At 38.2% G+C, this 19,949-nt stretch overlaps 1 protein-coding gene across 2 annotated transcripts in view; it reads left to right on the top strand.

The window, feature by feature from the left end:
- Positions 1–19,949, top strand: part of SIK2 (salt inducible kinase 2) — a 123,482-nt gene that overhangs the window by 70,720 nt on the left and 32,813 nt on the right. Inside the window, exons 4-7 of one of the 2 annotated variants that reach the window (XM_023757893.1) lie at positions 1,518–1,610; positions 5,633–5,794; positions 18,364–18,488; positions 18,918–19,041. In XM_023757893.1, coding sequence (XP_023613661.1) covers positions 1,518–1,610; positions 5,633–5,794; positions 18,364–18,488; positions 18,918–19,041 — 504 coding nt within the window. The remainder of the gene's footprint in view (positions 1–1,517; positions 1,611–5,632; positions 5,795–18,363; positions 18,489–18,917; positions 19,042–19,949) is intronic. The other variant, XM_006093505.3, reaches the window with a different exon arrangement.

The raw sequence follows: 19,949 nt of genomic DNA, 5'->3' as shown, positions 1-19,949 counted from the left end.
TATTTTGAAAATATTTTATGAGTATTGTAGGATAAAACAAGTAATGTATGCTAATGTTAAGAACCAGGATCTTGCCCAGTGGTTGAGCATCAACCTATGAACCAGGAGGTCACAGTTTGATTCCTGATCAGGGCACATGCCCAAGTTGCAGGCTCGATCCCCAGTGTGGGGCATGCAAGAGGCAGCCGATCGATGATTCTCTCTTATCATTGATGTTTCTCTCTCTCTCTCCTTCTCCCTTCCTTTCTGAAATCAATCAGAATATCTTTAAAAAGAGAAAAGGGGAAAAAAAGAACCAGGATCTTTTATGTAAGAGGAAAGAATGCAAATATAAAAACCAAAGAAAACTAATTCCTATAACCTTAAATTTGAAATGGAATGGATTAATTTTTTTTCTCTTTAAAAGTACTTATTTCCTAACTGTGTCCCTGAAAAGGCTTAGAAGCAGTACCAACCAATTAACTAAAAAGCACCTGAGCACCCAGATACCATTCCCAGTGGTTTCTGGAGAAATGACTGATTCCAGGTTTGGGGCAAGAAGTATCCAAGATAAGCATGAGACATTTTTATTATGTCAGAAAGCAGTAAATGTATTAAATATTTCTGTGGTCATATTAAAAGACAGAAATATTGTAAAGTGGTTCCCACTAAACAGAGGTGGAAAAATTTGAGCATCAAAAAGAATAGTAACTATAGTTGATTGAAACTGAATATATACGAGTAAGAATCCATGCACTCATTATGATAGTTAAGAGAATCATACAAGAGAGAAAGGGAAAAGAAAGCTAAATGTAAGAGGGAAACACACACACACACACACACACACACACACACACACATATCCTAATAGATACTGTTGGAGGTAGTCATTGTACCAACCCCTTACTCTGAAAATTGGTACTTAAAGGAGGAAGAATTGAACATTTGAACAGTTTTCCTTCCTCACCTGTTTTAGTTGTATTCCAGGATAATTAAATAGCCCTAACTGACAAGAGAAAATTCTTTTCTACAGAAGAATTTCATCTAATAAATGTGGCAGGAATTTTTTAAAAATAGAAAGACCACAGTTTTGCAAGTGAAGTAATTGATTGAGGTATGACCACCAATGAATACTGAAATCAGTTCTGTGGTTCTCAAAGTGTGGCTCCCATTCCAGCATTTTAAGCATCACCTGGATACTTCTAAAAAATATGTAAGTTCTTGGGCCCTTTCCAACACCTACAATATATCAGACACTCTGGGGGTAGGTCCCAGTAATCTGTTTTAACAAGCCCTCTAAGAGTTCTGATGTATACTTAAGCTTTAGAACCACATTTGGAGAGTGAGTGATGAAAATTTTTAATTGAAAGATCAGTCTGTCATCCCCATAATTCATTGATTGATCTTAGTGTTCCTAGAAGTAGGAGAACCAGATCGTATATTCCTCCTAGTAGATCCACCTGTGACATATTCTTGCCACCCTCCAAAAAAATGTAAACAATCTATTCTATTCTTTATACTTGAATTCCAATTTACAGGAAATACAGGAGCTAGAAGAATAACTCAAAACAAAATTATGAGGAAGCCAAGGACAAATCCAGAATGTAGGACATCCAATCCAGTTTCTTTAAGTCAGTGCCATGGGGGGGGGGGGGGGAGGAAGAAGAACTGTTCCAGAATGAAAGGACTCCAAAGACAAAATAAGTAATTGCAAAATGTACATCTTGTTTGGACCCTGTTTCAAATAGCCAACTGGGAAAATCTGAATTCAGACTGTGTGTTAGATAATACTAAGGAATTGTTGATTTTGTTAGATGTGATAATGGTATTGTATTTATATAAGAAAGGGGTGTGTGTGTTTTTAGGGATACAAAAGTAGAGTGAAACCAAATTATGTCAAGATTTGCTTTAGGTTACTACAGCAAAAAAAAAAAAAAAAGGAATTTAACGGGAAAAAGGATAAATGAAGCAAGTATGGCAAAATTTTAAGAACTCTTGAATCTTAGGGATTCATTATACTAATTTTTCTACTTTCATGCATATTAGAGACTTTCATAATAAAAAGAAAATTTTAAATGATTTTTAAAAATAATAGATTTATTAGTACATATTTATTTCTGTTCTAGCCTTTATCACAGCATATTGTAATTGCCTGTATATTTATCTATCCCAATATTTCTAAAACTATCAGTATTGAAAGACCAATTTGTTAATTGTCCAGTGTGTCACAGACCATGACTTTTGTAATATTCAATAAAAACCAATTAACATAAAAACAAAATGGGGGGGAGAACATACAAAATAAAACCTTAAAAAGTTTTATTATTAAAGTCAACAAACAAAATTACATTTCACTTAACAATCAGTACAAATGCAAACATAGGAAAAAGCCAATTTTTAAAAAATACATGTTTTTATTTATTTCATAGAGGAAGGGAGGAGAGAGAGAGACAGAAACATCAATGATGAGAGAAAATCATTGATTGGCTGCCTCCTGCACGCCCCCTAATGGTGATGGAGCCTGCAACCCAGGCATGTGCCCTTGACCGGAATCGAACCAGGGACCCTTCAGTCCGCAGGCCGACGCTCTATCCACCGAACCAAACCAGTTAGGGCAGGAAAAAAACAATTATTTGAAAACCGTATCCATTTATCAAAAATACACACATAGGCCATGAGTGTAGACAAGAGCTGTGACATACGAGTGTGTCACATGGTAACTTGATGTCGTGGTTTATTAACTGGAGCTTGGATTGATAACAGTGCCCTTTGCTGAGGATGGTGTATACCTAAACTGGTTTTACTGGCAGCCACAGGTTTTTGCCTCAGTTACTTCTACTGATTTCTCAGCAGATGTATATAGTTTTGAAGGCTGCCTACACTGCAGAAATCATAAAGAATGGGGAAGATAATAGATATGCTTGCTGTAATACTCGCTGAGAATTTTGCTTAAGGGGTGAAAATACCACTTCTTTAAATAGTTGGTCTCTTAATCTCTGGAGTGCAGATGTTGTCATTTTTCTCACACTGTGTGTTACACATTTATTGACATGTGAGGACTGTGACTCTACATGATAATTTTAGGCTCAGATGTACCGTGCCTTTGTTTTTCCGATAGTACCCTTCTTGCCAAGTATTAAAGCTTTTTTCCCCCTTGGCTGTGGTGGTGCCAGTTTTTTACTGACTGCTTCAAAAAAATCATATTGCTGTAGATTCTATTGTGCTTCCCAGGACTCATTTTGTAGGCAACAGTTTGGGTTCTTTTTCTGTATATATTAATCCATACATGTTCACATTGGATCTGTTAGGTTTCTCTATATTGCCAAAATTTCAGTGTGCACATTGACTCAACATTTTCAACAGGAAGAAATTTTGTCTGTCATTTATTTGTCTATGAAATAGCTGCCTCACTGTAATAGGATTTGGTGTGGAATCATAGGGAATATACTACTAACCAGCCTAAAGAGATTTCCTCACAGAAAATGTTGCATTCCCTCATTAAGTTTGGCCCACAGGTCCAACCCTTCATTATGGATTCCCCAACTCATCCAGTATAGGAGGCGGCTCAGGTATACTCGGGAATAGAAAGCACGGGGTCTACTTGCCAGTGTACTTGGACATACAATTTGGACATTTTGACTGAAAATCCTGCATATTTGTTCTTAAGTGGCCCTTTTGCCTTTCAGAATTATGGATGGCTACTATGTGGGCTCTGTAAAGGCAAAGGGAAGATGTGATGAGCTGATGATCTCAGCTTGTGATAATAGCTGAGATAGAAGAAAATACAAAATGTCCAGCTAAATTTAAAGCCTATAACTTGTAGAGCCTAACACTAATACTCCATATTTTGTAATACTGTTGATGGAAAGTTTCATGATAGCATCCAGGATCAGACCTTAAGCAATTAAGTATTTAAATACTATACCTACGATGTTTTGTGCACAGTGTTGAGCATTGTGGGAAGTACAAAGAAGTGTGATATTGTCCCTACCCTCGGGAAGCTTTAATGAAGGTATTTTTTTATTTTCTGAAACACTGTATTAGAACTAGGGTTGTGTGTGTATCCAGGCATGAACACACATTGGAATAGTTATGATATATATGCAGATAAAGTGTGAGGCAGTGTGTTATAAGTGATGAGGAGTTCAAAGAAGAGAGATTTGAAGTGATTTATTTCTATTTGAAGTGGTGAGGGAGTGTTTAATATCAAAGTGGCATTTGAGTAGGGTTTGAAAGGATGGTTATGATTTTAACAGGAATCTAGTAAAGAAGCAGCTTGATAGAGTTAAAAAAAAATTCAAAAGTTTCTAGTTCCAGATCAGCCATCCACCTAATAAATATATGAATTTAGCCAGGTTACTTAATTCCTTTGATCTTCAGCTTCCTCAAATATAATAGAAATTAGAGTAATAGTTATCATAGAGGGATGTTAGGAAGATTGAGATACTGTAGTATGAACATGCTTTATAAACTGTAAAGGGCTATACAAATGTTAGTAAATTTTATAGTAAATATGATATGAGCCAAAGGCATGGAATTTGCAAACAGTAAACCACATTGTCTAGAGCAGAAAATGCGTGAAGGTGCTGTGACTATTGATTCACCTGTACAGTTCCTTACTTGGGCGAAATAATTAAATAGAAAAGCCTGTCATGGTTTATGTTACCCTCTTTCCCTCAAAAGATCGTTTCAGAGGCCTTTAAGATCTTCAGGTAAAACTTGTATGAGTTGCATATTTATTTTAGTTTTATTAAATTTATATAAATATATACAGAATTAATTTTCAGGTAAACTGCTTTAATAGAGATTATAACATTGCACAGAAGGCTAATGTATCTTACAAAGCGTATTTTTTAGAGAACAGTGTCTCTCATAAGAGTGCTAGGTTTCAAGAACAAGTCTGCATGTTCTTGGATAGATCCGAATTGCTCGATTGAACAACAGGGTGTGAATTATTGAAGCTACTTCCAAGGACCACTGTATCTCATGTTACAGGTGGTTTCTATAATAACTACATAAAATGATTTTTTAAAAGAAAGATAACCTTGCCCAGCCAGTGTTGCTCAGTGGTTGAGCTTCAGCCCAGGAACTGATTCGATTCCAGGTCAGGGCACATGCCCAGGTTGTGGGCTCAATCCCCAGTAGAAGGCATGCAGGAGGCAGCTGATTGATGATGTTTCTCTATCATCAGTGTTTCTTTCTATCCTTCTCCCTTCTCTCTCAAAAAATCAATGAAAACATTTTTTTAAAACAAAGAAAGATAACCTTGATTGATTGGATGTCAGAGAATTGATTCATGTTCTTTGTTTTACATAAATGTTATTTTTTTTAATGTGATCAGGAATATTCAGTACTCAGTAAATTTTTAAGGAAAAGAACAGAGGGAGTGCTTGGGCATAAAGGTCACTTTGAGTTGCACTGTGAATATTATGCCACTAGCTATTGTCTCATCTTGGACTCTTCATTTTTCTGGATTCTAGTGAAATATGATTGGAATTGCTTTTCTCAAGGCAAGAAACTTGAAAAACAGCATAGTATTTGAACATGAACCTTTAGTCATTATAAAAACTTTTCAAGGGGAAAAAAATCCCAAATCTGAATGTTTGGGTCATTTTATTTTGGTGATTATTTTAAATTCTCTCTTCTTTTACAGACTATCTTGCTAATCACGGCCGGTTAAATGAGTCTGAGGCCAGGCGCAAATTCTGGCAAATCCTGTCTGCTGTTGATTATTGTCACGGTCGGAAGATTGTGCACCGTGACCTCAAGGCTGAAAATCTCCTGCTGGATAACAACATGAATATCAAAATAGCAGGTAACTGGGACACAGCTGGCTCTAATGTGATCAACTGTGAGTCCTTGTGCTGGGTGTTTGCAGAAAGAGAACTGCAGGCAGCGATTTGGAGCATTTCTACTGATGACATCAAGCTTTCTCAAGAAACAAGTGTATTCTATTCATTTCCTTAGAAATATATGCAATGAAAAGAAAGGGAAATCGGTTTGTTATGAATGTGCACAGTGGCAGGGCTATAGCTGGTGTCTCATTTGTATCTTCGATCTGATTTGTGTCCAGGTCTGTTTGTGGGGCCCTGCAGAGGAGAGAGATGCTTAGGTCTGCAGCAGCAGTGCAGGTTGCTGGGGCGGATGGCTACAGTGAGGTTACAGATGGGGAAAATGAAAAGGGAGGGATGTAGGTTGATACAGGAGGAGCAGGTAGGCCAAGACCAGAATGTGAAGGGTCTTGAGTGCCATGAAAAAGATTTTAGAGTTTATTCTGTAGGTCATAGGGGGTCTAACCTATTGAACATTTTAGGGTGGGGATAGGGGTGAAGTGGGATTGGGATGACAGATTTGCATGTTAGAATGATGTCTCTCTCTGGCACCAGAGTAAAGACAGGTGGGACATGTGAATAAGACTGAAGACAGGAAGATAATAAGGACTCTAATGCAGTAGTCCAATCAAGAAAATGTGGGTCTGACAATAATGTGGTGAAGGGGATCAAATGGGGTGGGGGGGAGGCGGGGGTATCTGTAATACTTTCAACAATAAAGATAAATTTAAAAAAAAAAGAATGAATGAAAATGTGGGTCTGACAATAATGTGGTGAAGGGGATCAAATGGAGTGGGGGGGAGGCGGGGGTATCTGTAATACTTTCAACAATAAAGATAAATTTTAAAAAAAAAGAATGAATGAAAATGTGGGTCTGAACTAGATTGTAGGATGAGATGGAGGGAGGGAGATTTATTTTGGATAGGGTTTTGAAGAAGTTAGGGGCGTGAAGCAAAAGCTTAACAACATTGCAAATGCTAGTGTTTTGTTCTAGGATTATGAAAGAGGAACAAAGAGGCAGATGAGAGGCGCTGACCAAGAAATTCTTGGTTGACCAGCGAGGTTAGATATTCACTGGAGCAAGTTTAGGGAGAAAACAGCTCCTTGAGGTATAAAATAGAAGTTAAAAACCTCTGATTTATTCATTTAACTGGTTTATGTTTATGCCCGGTCCCATTAGTTTTTGTCCTGAGCATTTTGAGGAAGGTACATAATTTTTATTTACTTTAACTTTATTTATTGTTACTTTAATTTTAATAATTAATTTTAAATGCCAGTGTTACATATGTTACAAGGAGGTAATGAATGGATTTTCCATTCTGTAGTCTGTGATTTTTTTTTAAATAATGGGAATACTTGAATAAGACAAAGTGTTTGATAAGCTAAAGTTAATTTGCTATAGTCCCACTTTATATATATAAAGAATTATGAGATTTGTCATTTTTGTTTTGAAAATGCAATCCACTATATTAGTGTCTCCATAGTTTCTTATGTGTGTTCACTTCTCCCATTTGTGTTTTTCCTGTCTTCTGGCCCTTCCATTTGCTCTCTTTCATTTCACTCCTTTTTGCTGTAATACACGTCCCTGGAATTTTTGTTTACTTCTCTTTGAAAACATCTGCTGCCCTCAAATTGCCCTCTTCAGAGTTGGCTCTTATTTTTCGAAGTCCTTACCTCTGTAGAAAGGAGGGGGAAACCCCTGCTTCACCTTTGCATTCATGTATCACCAAAACAACAAAAAATCACAAGACAATACCTCAGAGGAGCCTTGGGAGTGTTTTCAAGCAGAGAAAGGTTAGCGGTGTGAGTCATATGCTCTAGGAATTACAAAGTGCTCTATAGAGAACTTCTCAAAAGAAAATGTTCAAGTAGAACCAAAGAAACTTGGAAACAAACATACTCACCTCTACCTGGCTATCATCTATCTATATGATCTAGGAATATTGGTAGGTAAACTCAGTATTTCTAACGTCATTATGAGGTATCTAGTTTTTTGTTTGTTTTTGTTGCTTTATTTTTTTTTAATATCTAAACTTCAAGGTCTTCTAATTTTTATCTAGAAGATCAGTAAAATGTCGAAGACTTAAAGTGTTCTCTCTGGTTAAACTAGTAAAATGGCTAACCTATTGAACCTTCACTATTTTCAGGTATTATGCTAGGTACTTTATCATTTAATCTTCACAGCAACCCTAGAAGCTGCATAGCTCTTGCAAGTTTTTAGGTGAGAAAGATGAAATACAAAAAGATTAAATAACTTGTCAAGGTGACTCAGATAATAAGTAGCACACCTGGTATTCAAACCTAGGTCTCTCTGACCACAGTGTGTATTTCTTCCACTGCACCATGTTGTTGTTTCCAAGCGTTGCCAGTTATCCCTCAAGGGGTACTCGCTAACTGAATTTTGAGTTCCATCACTCTGTATTTATACATTTGGTGTCCTTGATTCCATGTCTCATAAGTATACACACACACTGTATCTAAGCACTCAAATATCTTCTTGCTCACATTTTCTTTGTCATCTTCACTACCACTTACCACAAATTTTAGTAAATGTTTATTAAGCATCTACTGTGCTCCTGAGCTAAGTCCTATAGATGCAAATATTTCAAGACAAAACGGCAGCAATGCAATAAAACTCAACTCTGCTCTTACTTTAAGGAGTTAATCCAGAACTAGACCTTTAAGTCAATATAACACAGAGAGAAAATTGTTGTAAAGGCTAGGAGAAAGACTGACTCTGCCTTGAAGAGAGTATTAGCTAAGACTTGCTTAAGAAGAAGACATCTGTGGTGGGACAGCGAGAGTGTGTTGAAGGGGTGAGGTACGGATGCAGCTCCAAGCAGATGGATTAGCACGTGCAAAGGCAGGCAGGCCAGAAAACTCAAAGTTTGTAGGGAAACTATAGAGCAGATCTAGTGGGACATAGGTGCCCATGAGGAATGATAGGTAAGGAGCCTGGACAAGTAAGCAGAGCCAGATCATGAGGGATTCCACATGCCATCAAAGCTTAGATGTGCTCCAGTGCTGTGAAAGGACTTCTCCAGGATATTTATGTTTATCCATAGATTTTATAAAGGGCTCTGCTCTCTTTAAAAATATCTTCCTGCCGAAACCGGTTTGGCTCAGTGGATAGAGCGTCGGCCTGCGGACTGGAGGGTCCCGGGTTCGGTTCCGGTCGAGGGCATGTATGTTGGTTGCGGGCACACCCCCGGTGGGAGATGTGCAGGGGGCAGCTGGTCGATGTTTCTCTCTCATCGATGTTTCTGGCTCTCTGTCCCTCTCTCTTCCTCTCTGTAAAAAATCAATAAAATATATTTAAAAAAATATATATATCTTCCGATTTCAGAAGATTCTTCTTAAATTTTAAACAAATCTAACACAAGTAGGAAAGATGGGGCTCCATGGAAAAATTGCAAGAACCCAGAATAAAATATAAAATTATTCTCTCAGTCTCTGTTTATTCTACTTATGAAGATCTCTTTAATTGCTAAATGGGTTGGATAAATGAACTGTTTTAGCCATCTTATATGTTGAAATTGAAGAGAATTGCAAACCAAAACTAGATTAAACTATCCTGTATTTGTCTCTGTTTATAAAACAGAAACCGACAGTTCATTTCAATAAATACAGAAACATGGTTTTGAAATCAGCATCTACTTTATGCTCCAGTGGGCAAAGACACCAGACACTGATGAGCCATGGGTTCATCCACAGCTGTGTATGCTCGGTGCCTCAATTATGAGACCTCCAGCCTTCACAAAATATGAGCGTTAGGACATTCAGAGTAAGAGGCAAAATGCGAAGAAATATTGGCTTTCATTAGTATTAATAATTGGAGTACTCTTTTCTCCTAGCTAAAGTTGAAAATAAATAGACGAAGGATATTTAGTTTTATTATTTAACTTTCCTAATCTGAAATGTTAGCAATAAATAGTTAGATAAAGATAAAAATGTATGAATTACCTAAAGGAAGTTTTCACAAATATCACAGTTCAAACAAGGCTTCACATAAAGAATGTGGAGTTGGTATCAGGCAGTTCAGGTGCAAATTCTGGCTTTGTGACCTTGGGCTGATTATTTAACCTCTTGGAGTCTAGGTTTCCATATCTGTTAGGCAGAGATTACTCTGTTCCTTGGGAACATTGTAGGGATTAGGGATAACGTTAGAGACAGTGAGGGTAGTAGATAATAATATGGGTGCCAGAGCCAGGCTGCCTGGGTTTGAATCCTGGCTCTGCCACTTACCAGCTGCATGACCTTGAACACATTACCTAACTTCTCTGTCCTCAGTTTTCTTAACTGTAAAGAGGGAATGATAGAAGTTTGTATCTCCTAGTGGTTACTGGTTAATATTTGTAAAATGCTTAGAACAGTACCTGGTACATAGTACTATTTTAGTGTTCGTTAAATAAATTGTTGCTGACACCATGTAACACTCAATTAAAGGAAGCTGGTATTTGTATTTAATGTGTAATTGATTCCATATGAAAACAAATCCTGAAATTTTTTATAGCTATATAAACCTCCACACTATATGTGGGGTTTTTTTAATTACCAAGTCCTTAAAGCCTTATTAAATACAAATCCTCAGAGGAATAAAGAAAGTTTACCATTTATATTCTAAATTATCTCTGCTTGATGCAAATTAATTTTTTTTCCTGAGGGACCTTCAGTATAATTAGTAATGTGTAATGAGACTCATTAATCTGACCTGTGCATCACAAGTCCCTTGTCTTTAGCCGAAGGCCAGTGCTTCCTTTAGGAGTTGACCCAGGGTTTCTGAGTGGCCGCTATCTCCCATTATTGCTTCTAACAATCTTCCTGCTTGCTAGAAGACCTTGAGACAAGGTTTTTGTATATAAAATTCCAGTTTTGTGCCCTGGAACCAAAAAAGAGTGGGGGAGCCTGAGGCATATTTCATTGGTAAAATATTTATTAGAAGTCTTCATTTATTATTCTCCTGCCACTAGCATTAGGTCAAATGTAAAACAGCTTTGCCTCAGCAAGCCCAATGAGACCTTATCTTTATCCTTCAAGCCTACTTAGCCCTAGCAGCACATTAAGCCTGGAATATGGAAGAGAGCTCGCAGGGTTTGTTTCATATTGCTTTGTTTTCCCACCTCCACCTCCCCACTCCATTTTGGACTAAGGAATTGATTTGCTTCTTATTTCACTGAACTCTCTCATTGGACAAATAGCTGTCTTGCTCTGGTCAGCAAGATGGCATTCCATCTCAGCTGTGCTGATTGTATTTGTGCCCTTCGGTCAGGCAGGGAGGGAGTGACTGATGTTTGGAAGTCAACTATGCAGCTGGCCTTTTCTTGCTGGTGGGCAATAAAGTGTGCGTTGACGTCAGTGTTGGCTGATGGCTATTCAGTTTGTGCAATGGGTCAGCTTCATCTCTACCACGCACCTACCTTTCATCTGTCAGCTTTCTTTTCCTCATAATTGTCTTCTTCGCTCCTATTATAATAGTTACAAAAGAGGTGTAACTCTTCAGTGAGTCTACATATCTGAATTCTACTGATAATTTTAGAAGCCAGGATAAACTTAACCCTAAAGCCATGTGCTGCTCTGGAGGAGGGTTTTTTTAATTCTAAATTAGACATTTTAACACCCTGCTGGAGTTTTGCCTTGGTTGTGTTCATTCCTAGAAATTGTTTACCTTTTCTTAGCTTTAAAGACTGATGTTCAATATTTTGTTTGCTTTTTTCTTTTTGTAAAAAATGACTTAAATAGTTTACCTAATGACATCTTCTACTTGGTCTTTCTGTCATTTAAGTAAAAATCCTGAAGTATTTAGTAATTATAATCATTTTGCAACAATAAACAGTCCGCTGTTTAGCATCGTCCATATTTTTCCACAGCTTCTGTTTTATCTCTATTTCCTGGCTACTCAAAGAGTGGTCTAGGGGCCAGCGCATGAGCATCACTTTGGAGCTTGTTAGAAAGGCAGAATTTCAAGCCCAAACCTAGACCTACTGAATTAGAATCTGCATTTTAGCAGGTTCCCCAGATGGTTTGTATGCATGCTAATGTTTGATTTACTTCACTCCAACAGACACCACAGAATTCTCTAATGTGCTTGGTCCTCATCAGACAGTAAGCATCAGGAACAGAAAACAATAATAGCAGTTCTAGTACTGTTTTCAAGTATATTCATGTTCTGTTACTGGTTAGTTAGATAAGAGATACCTAGAGGATTCAGCTTTTGAGGCCAAATAAATTTCCATGAGAGCCAGTCAACAGTAATTTATCTTTTCTGTGGTTAAATACTCTACCCCAAACTCTCTCTTTTATAAACATTTTAGATCACACAGGTAAGAGAATATGCTAATATAAGGAAATCTCAAAATTATCGTTAGAGTAAAACCTTGGAGTACATGCGTTAGGGTCATAGGGACAGGAGCATGGATCATCTTCACTTGAAAAGGACAAGATAGGTATGTTAACACCTCATGCAGTCTTAAAATGAAGATAGAGTCCTAAAACGAATGTTGGTATAGATTTCTAACATTTACTTTGTGTACATCTTAATTATTCCCATTCACTTATTAGGATGCTATTAACATAGCATTCACTTGTCAAGGTCTGCTGGCAGAGGGATAAATTAGGAAATCTCTCTGTCTGATGTGAAATTGGATTAAACTTCTCTGACTCATGGTATTCTTGGAACATCTGTGATATAGTGAAAAAGGACCCCTGGCTTGGAATTCAAAGGACCTGTAGATACTTGGGCAAGTCAACTAACCACTTTGAGCTTCAGTTCCCTCCTTTGTAACGTAAGAGTGATGATACTTACCAGCACTTCACAGGGCCGTCATCATGATTAGGTGAGAGAACAAATGCAGAAATATCAAGTGTGTAATGCTTAACCCAAAGTATGCATGACATAAAGTTTTTGGATTTTATTAGTCAGTGTTGAAGGACTAGTTGTCATTTTGTTTTTAAAACTTATTATGATCTTATATTTAACTTTCTTAAAATTGAGAAGCTAAGATTTTTTTAGAAAGATTTGTCTTTTTCCTGCTATGTTTCAAATGTTGAAAATCATGGTTCATCTGACAAATTCAAGGTATGTTATGAGGGAGAGTACAATTACTCTTACCCAAATGACAAATTTCTGCAGAGGAAAGAAACTTCTTTATGTCACCAAAGCCAACCCGACATGGGACCCCTAAGCATTCCATGACCTGCAGGTTCTTGACTTTGTGCAAGAAAGAAGTCAAGATCATAGTTGGAGTGAAAGGGAAAGCAAGTTTTATGTAGGTTAAGGGAAAGAGGCCAGGATGTGGGTTCCTGGAGTCAGGGTCAGAGGGTAAGCCCAAAAGGAGCTGCCACTGCCTGTAAGTCTCCCAGGCGCTGCTCTGAAAGAAGCCAAATACACAGGGAGGTGAGCAAACTCGCCAGTGAAGGGCAAGCGTGATCAGTCAGTTCTTGGGATTTTGTGTGTTTATAAGCATGGGCTGTTCCTGAACTTTGTGGAGTCAAATTCTGTGCCTGCCTTCTGGTTGGGAGGGGGGTCTTGTTCCTAAAATGGTCGTTCTTTTTTTTTTATTATTATTGTTTAAAGTGTTACAGATAGTAGTACATATGTCTCCTTTTTTTCCCCTGGGCATTGACCTTCCCCCGGCCTCCCCAACGCCCCCCCCCGCCGCCCCCTGCACATGCCCTCACCCCACCCCCCAGTGTCTTGTATCCATTGGTTATGCTTATATGCATGCATACAAGTCCTTCCGTTCTTGAAATGCCCTGGCATTTTTCACCCTTGGTGCCCCCTCCTACTTGTGGTGTCAATTTTCATTATAATGATGGTATATCGAGCTTAGGGGTCAGTTTCCAGTGAATTTTTCCTCCATCTTGGATTGATCTGGTGTTAGCCAGTTCTTGTTGACTTCTGTCACCACCTCAGTGATTTCCTGCCATAAACTGTCTCACTTTGATCATGCATGGAAGTGGGGGCTCTGGTGAGAGGCCCTAGCAGTTTATCAGGCTTGCAGTGTCTGTTCCTACTTCCTCATTCCACTTGTTGGGAGCTTCCCCTAACCTCTTTCTATCCTGCCTCACTTATACCTTCAAAATTTTTTCAGAGTTGCTCAATTATGTATGAATAAAAATAGTATCAAAATAATTCTAGGCTGAACCCTGGATCAGTGTGAGAAGTATCAGTATGAAATGAAGGGTTTTAAGAAAACGTATATACATATAGATAGGTACAAAAATAAATACAAGTATTTATTATGAATTAGCACTCATACATATACTTCCTAACTGTCTGCTGACAGGGCTTAGAAGCAGTGACATCCCAGTTGTAATGAGCTCCTCTAGGTCCTAGTCTTGGTTTCTAAATGTAATTCCTCTGTAAAGGGAACCAGGTCCCCTCTGGAAAAGTGGTTGATTTCAAGGCTGGGGTAGGGAAAATATAAGATGAGCCTGGAACATCTTCTGTTGCCAAAAAAGAAGGAAATACTTAAAATGAAATTTTTATTTTTTTTAATATATTTTATTGATTTTTTACAAAGAGGAAGGGAGAGGGATAGAGAGTTAGAAACATTGATGAGAGAGAAACATCCATCAGCTGCCTCCTGCACACCCCTTACTGGGGATGTGTCCACAACCAAGGTACATGCTCTTGACCAGAATCGAACCTGGGACCCTTCAGTCCGCAAGCCGATGCTCTATCCACTGAGCCAAACTGGTCAGGGCTAAAATGAAATTTTTAAAAGACATGACATGTTGAAAGGAGCCAACCTGAGTTAGCTCCTAATAGCCAAAGCATCAAAATAAATAACAGTATAACAATAGTATTGAATTGCAACCCAAACAATAAAATAAATATTCATGACAAAGCGAATTCAACATTATATGGCATACAATTTATGACAGAGAAACAGGAAATAACGCCTGAGGGACATAGCGGCCATCGTGTTAGGAATTAACTTACAGATCAGAGCACTGCAGAAGAAATTAAACTAGAAGAATGTTTCCTTTCCAGCAGGCCAGGCTGGATCTAGGTCTAGCATAAAGAGGAATAATGCTCAAGTGATTGTTTTCTTAATGCTTTCCAAAATTCATATGAAAATGTACTGTCTTTTATTATCCTCTGTTGTAGTTAGAATCTCTTCTGTGTTTTCACAGTGGTTGATCCATGTATGCACTCAAATGTTTAATGAAAGAATGCAGTGAATTTGGTTGGTAGGATGACACATTAATGCATTGCATTTGAATAAATGGCGATAAGAAACAAATCCTGCATAGCTGGGCCATTTCCGTGTCTCATCCCTCTTGCTCATCCTTCATTTTACTGTGTGCTTCAAGGCAGAAAGCTGCAGACTGAGTGAAGCAAGTCATCCAGATTCCTGTGAAGAAATAAAAAAAGCTTTTCTTTTTAAATGCCTTTCCATTGCCACTTCTTAAACCTGACCATTATTAATTTGCTCAAAAATAGTTACAAATCACTGTGCCAGGAAGGACAGAAAGGTGGCAGTTAACAGTGAGGGCTTTGTTTCCATTCCAGTTCTACAACTTAGTATAAACTCTAGCAAGGTCCTTAACTTTCTACCCTCACTTTCTCTTAATAATCCTATAAGGATACCAAAGAGGGTTATTAAGAAGAAATCATCTTCAGAGGGCCTAGAGAAGTTTCTGACACATAGTAAATACTTCCAAGAGAGATGACAGTATATTCATCAGCAAACCCTCATGAACGGCTGCTCTCTACAGAGAGCATGTGCTAAGTGCTGGGAGTTCAGACATATATCATTCCCCTCTCTACTCTCAAGGAGTTTAGTCTGATGGAGAAGGCAGATAAGTAAAGCAAGAAGAGGAAGAATTACTATTCTTCTATTCTTTTGAGTAACTCATGCATTATATATTATCTATTTATAAGTAGTGACATAATATACAATAAGTTGCTCACAGAGACTTTATGAAGTGTAGGTATTATCCCCATTTTGCAAATGATGAACCAAGGCTCTGTTCGAGAAGTTAAGTAATTTATCCAAGATCACACAGCTAAGTGAAAACCCAGGATTTGATTCCAAATCTGCCTGACTCTACAGTTTTCCTTCACTGGTGTATTAGATGATTGATTACAAATACAATGTGTATAAGCACTTTGACAAGCTTATAGAAAACATCTGCATATATGCCATTAATAATAGCCTTCATAAACCTCATTGTCTTTTGGTGTTTTATTGTTTCTACAGGCTCAAGTTCCAATTTTCTTTAGTTACTTACAGGAGATAGAAGTACACATCTGCTTGGTACCACTCCTCACAAGTTAACAAGACACTTCTGTGTCCTAGACATGTAAAGCCAAGGTTGAGCCTGGAATGCCACAAGCACGTGACGCTTTCCTTGCCCTCGCCTCTTCATGCCTAGGAAATGTACAGTGAGCAAGCTCAGGCAATAAAAAGGGCAGGCTGCTTCCTGCCCAGCCCCTGCCCAGTCACCCCTGAGTTCATTCCACCAGAGTCCAGGGAAGTTCAGAATGAAGGAGTTCTGGAATGGCTTTTTGAGACGTTAAAACTTTACAATGCTGCTTGGAGTGTATCCTCAACTACGTGTGCTAAAACTCATCCTGTGATTATGGTTTGAAGCACAGCAATTATCGGACCTATTTCAGGATCTCCAAACACTCATGCAGAGCTCCGTGTGCTCTTCTGTGTGCGTGAAATTAACATTTTCCTCTTTAAATGTTATTTGAACATGTAGTTCTTGACTCATTTAAGAATATAGGTTTTCTAGAGAATTAGAAGTGTATCAATGTGGACATATGTTGTGTGGTGAGTCGTTAGTCTTAGAGGTGGAATTGAGAAAATAAGACCTTTCTCACAGTCTTTTTGGAAAACAGAGTATAGGACTGAACCTGAGAAGGAAGAAGTTCTCATTGTCTCGTACTCCTGGGTGCCAAGGACAGACCACAGTGTTGCTCCCCCAGGTGCAGACTGCGCCTGAGGCTCTCCCCCGTGCACCCTTTTCTCTTCTGAACCCTTGAGCTCCACGATACTTTTCCTACCTTTCTTGTGTGTTTTCTCAGGACCTTTTTCTCTGAAAGGCGATAGTTGATAATGATGCTCCACACAAGGAGAAGGGAGCTCGTTTCACATAGGCTCCAGGCATTTTATACTCTTAATCTGGCTTAATCCTCGCAGCATCCTATCTTGGCAGGTGGGTATCCCCACATTTATAGATACAGAAACTATGGTTCAGGGAAGTTAAATTACTTTCCTAGAGGACTTGAAGCTAGAAAGTGGCAAAATGGGAGGCCAGCTCTAGTTCTCCCTAACTTCCTAGTTTGTACTCTGCCCTGAAGCTGTAATGTTGGAGATTGTGACTGTTGTTACTGTCACTGCTGCTTGCCACCAGCTTTACATCAACTAGCTGAGAGAATGCTTCCACGTAATGTACAAACTCAAGGTGTAAAGATTGTGAGTTTATATTATCATTGGATTCCCACAACAACCTGCTGACTATGTATATTTATTATTTCAGCTTTACAGATGGGGAAACTAAGGCTCACAAAGACTGATCCAAAGTCACACAGCGAGTCAGTCTGGCACTAGAGACTTGATCCAGTCCCCTGGGGCCGCTCACTGTCCATCAGTGCTGTGCAGAGCCAGTACCTGTCACTAGGGCAGTGTTCTTCAGTCAGGCTGTAACCGAACAGTGGGGCTATACCTGACAAAATAATAGGAACTTGTTTCCTCAGTAAAAACATGAGACTATGTGAAGGCTGAGCAGAAGGGCACAAGCTTGTGTTTATACCAGAGCTCACTGAATTCTGCTGTAATTTTCATGCATATTGAAGGCATGTGAGTATAGTATTTCCAGAGTGCATGCTATATATCGAAGATGTCGATTCAGTATGAGTAATTGGGGAAGGCCATAAACTGTTTCAAAGTATAATGCCACTGCATTCCACAAATGAGTAAGTACTGGTGATAGGTGGCCTGTGACTGGGCCATGTAGCCATCACATGTTAATTAGCTCTTCAGGTAGGTATCTGCCTATATCAAGATGCATGGGCCAGCACTTAGAGAGTTGTTACTTAGGAAACACTGTACTCAGTTGCCTTAAAAGGTTATACATTTTGCTGCCCTGGGATAATGACTGTAGGAACAGCCATTCACTTGGTTGTGTTTAGGTAAATCTCTTAGAGTTTTACTCATTTAGTTCCTTTCTTGTAGACCATATAAGACAGCTAACTCTTAAATCATGGAGTAATTAAAATTCTGAGATTATCAAATTCAATTTGGTTGTCCACACCAATGGATTTTCTTTGAGCCTTAAAAATACAGTATTAAAGTATTTTTTCTAATCTCTTATTATCTTTGAGAAGAAAACTTGATTCATTTATACATTCATTCAAGAAATATTTTTTGAATGCTGAATATATGCTGAGTGCTAGGAAAATGGGATAGATGTCATCCCATTCCTCACAAAGTAAATAGCAGTGATAACATTAATATAGCATATAAAATTTATTACAGAGAAATTCAGTATAGTTTGAGACCATAGATGAAAGTAACATTTATTTCCATTCCAACAGATTTCGGTTTTGGAAATTTCTTTAAAAGTGGTGAACTGCTGGCAACTTGGTGTGGCAGCCCCCCTTATGCAGCCCCAGAAGTCTTTGAAGGGCAGCAGTATGAAGGACCACAGCTGGATATTTGGGTATTTCTTTGCTGTGCTGTGTTGTGTTAAATGCATCTATAAGGATAATACTTGGTACTTTGGCTCATCTTTAAAGCTTTTGTATCTGACACATCGGCAGTAGTTCATATTTTCCTTACCCATTGGACTATAATTAGTTGAGCATCTTGAACTGGATTCTAGGAAAGAATTTCTAAGGACAGATGTTCTCATCCTAACATCAGCAGTAATTTAAAGTTAAGTAGAAATCAAGTGATTAACATATTTTGATATGTATTATAGGATACTTTATTGTAATAATTAGCATTTCAGATTTTTTTTCAAATTCAAGAAAATAGTACATTCAAACAGAAATTTTTTTAGTCCATAGCATATTAAGGGATATTTTGGGAAACAAAGAGTGTTTGAAGTTCTCAGTATGAAAATGACCCCATTGTTTTCTTCCCCTAGAGCATGGGAGTTGTTCTTTATGTCCTTGTCTGTGGAGCTCTGCCTTTTGATGGACCCACTCTTCCTATTTTGAGGCAAAGGGTTTTGGAAGGAAGATTCCGGATTCCATATTTCATGTCAGAAGGTAACAACCTGTTCATCTTACTAATTGGGCACTAGGGAGTCTGCGCTCCTAATGAAACGCGTAGGCAAAGCCTCCCTTTTTCTGAGAGTTTGGGTGCTAAATGAAGTGACTGAGTTACTTTAAAAGCCATAGAAATAAGCAGCTCTCTCCGTGTAGGTGAGGAAAGTTCCAGCCTTCCTAACTGAAAACAACAAGTTTCCCAGATTAAAAACACAAGTCTCCCCATTTACTCTCCGTCTATAAATGTCCCGCATTTATTTTACCCTTAGAGAAGTTCTTTGTAGATACAGATTCACAACCATTTTACTCTAAGTTTGAAATGGATTTTCTCATATCTTTTGGCAGGAAGTTGCAAAATTAAAATGTTTAAATTAAATTTGAAAACCAACTGGCAAAACTGTTGAATTAAGATGAAATGCTGTAATCCCAACCAGTTTTATATTGGACTAGAGGCCCGGTAGATGAAATTCGTGCACATAGGCAGCAGTTAGGTTTACTCCTTAGATTAGTTTTTAGTTATCACCCTTAATGCTTTTGTTCCTAGAAACGGTAGAAATGATGCTTCAATAGTTAAGAGTGTAGACTTTAGCACCAGACTGCCTGGTTTCAATCCTAAGTTCACTCATATCTCCTGTCTGTGCTTCCATTTCTTCAATTTATAAAATGGAAAAAACCATAGTTCCTAAGAGAGCTGTTGTGAGGATTAATTAATCTGTATAAAGCACTTAGCAGAATTCCTGGCACCTACCAAGTGATCCAAGCTTATGTGGGATGGTAAAGAGCATGATTTCAGCTCAGGAAATAAGCTGGTGCCCAGACTTGCAGCAGTACAGTTTTCTTAGTGTAATCAGGAGTAAGTAATATTTCACATACATTTGTCTCAGTTGCACTGATGAGGAGAAAGCAAC

The sequence above is a fragment of the Myotis lucifugus genome, unplaced genomic scaffold (genome assembly GCF_000147115.1).
Source record: "Myotis lucifugus unplaced genomic scaffold, Myoluc2.0 scaffold_117, whole genome shotgun sequence".
Lineage (NCBI taxonomy): Eukaryota > Metazoa > Chordata > Mammalia > Chiroptera > Vespertilionidae > Myotis > Myotis lucifugus.
Note: the sequence above shows the minus strand (reverse complement) of the source record. Positions and strands in the feature narration are given on the sequence as shown.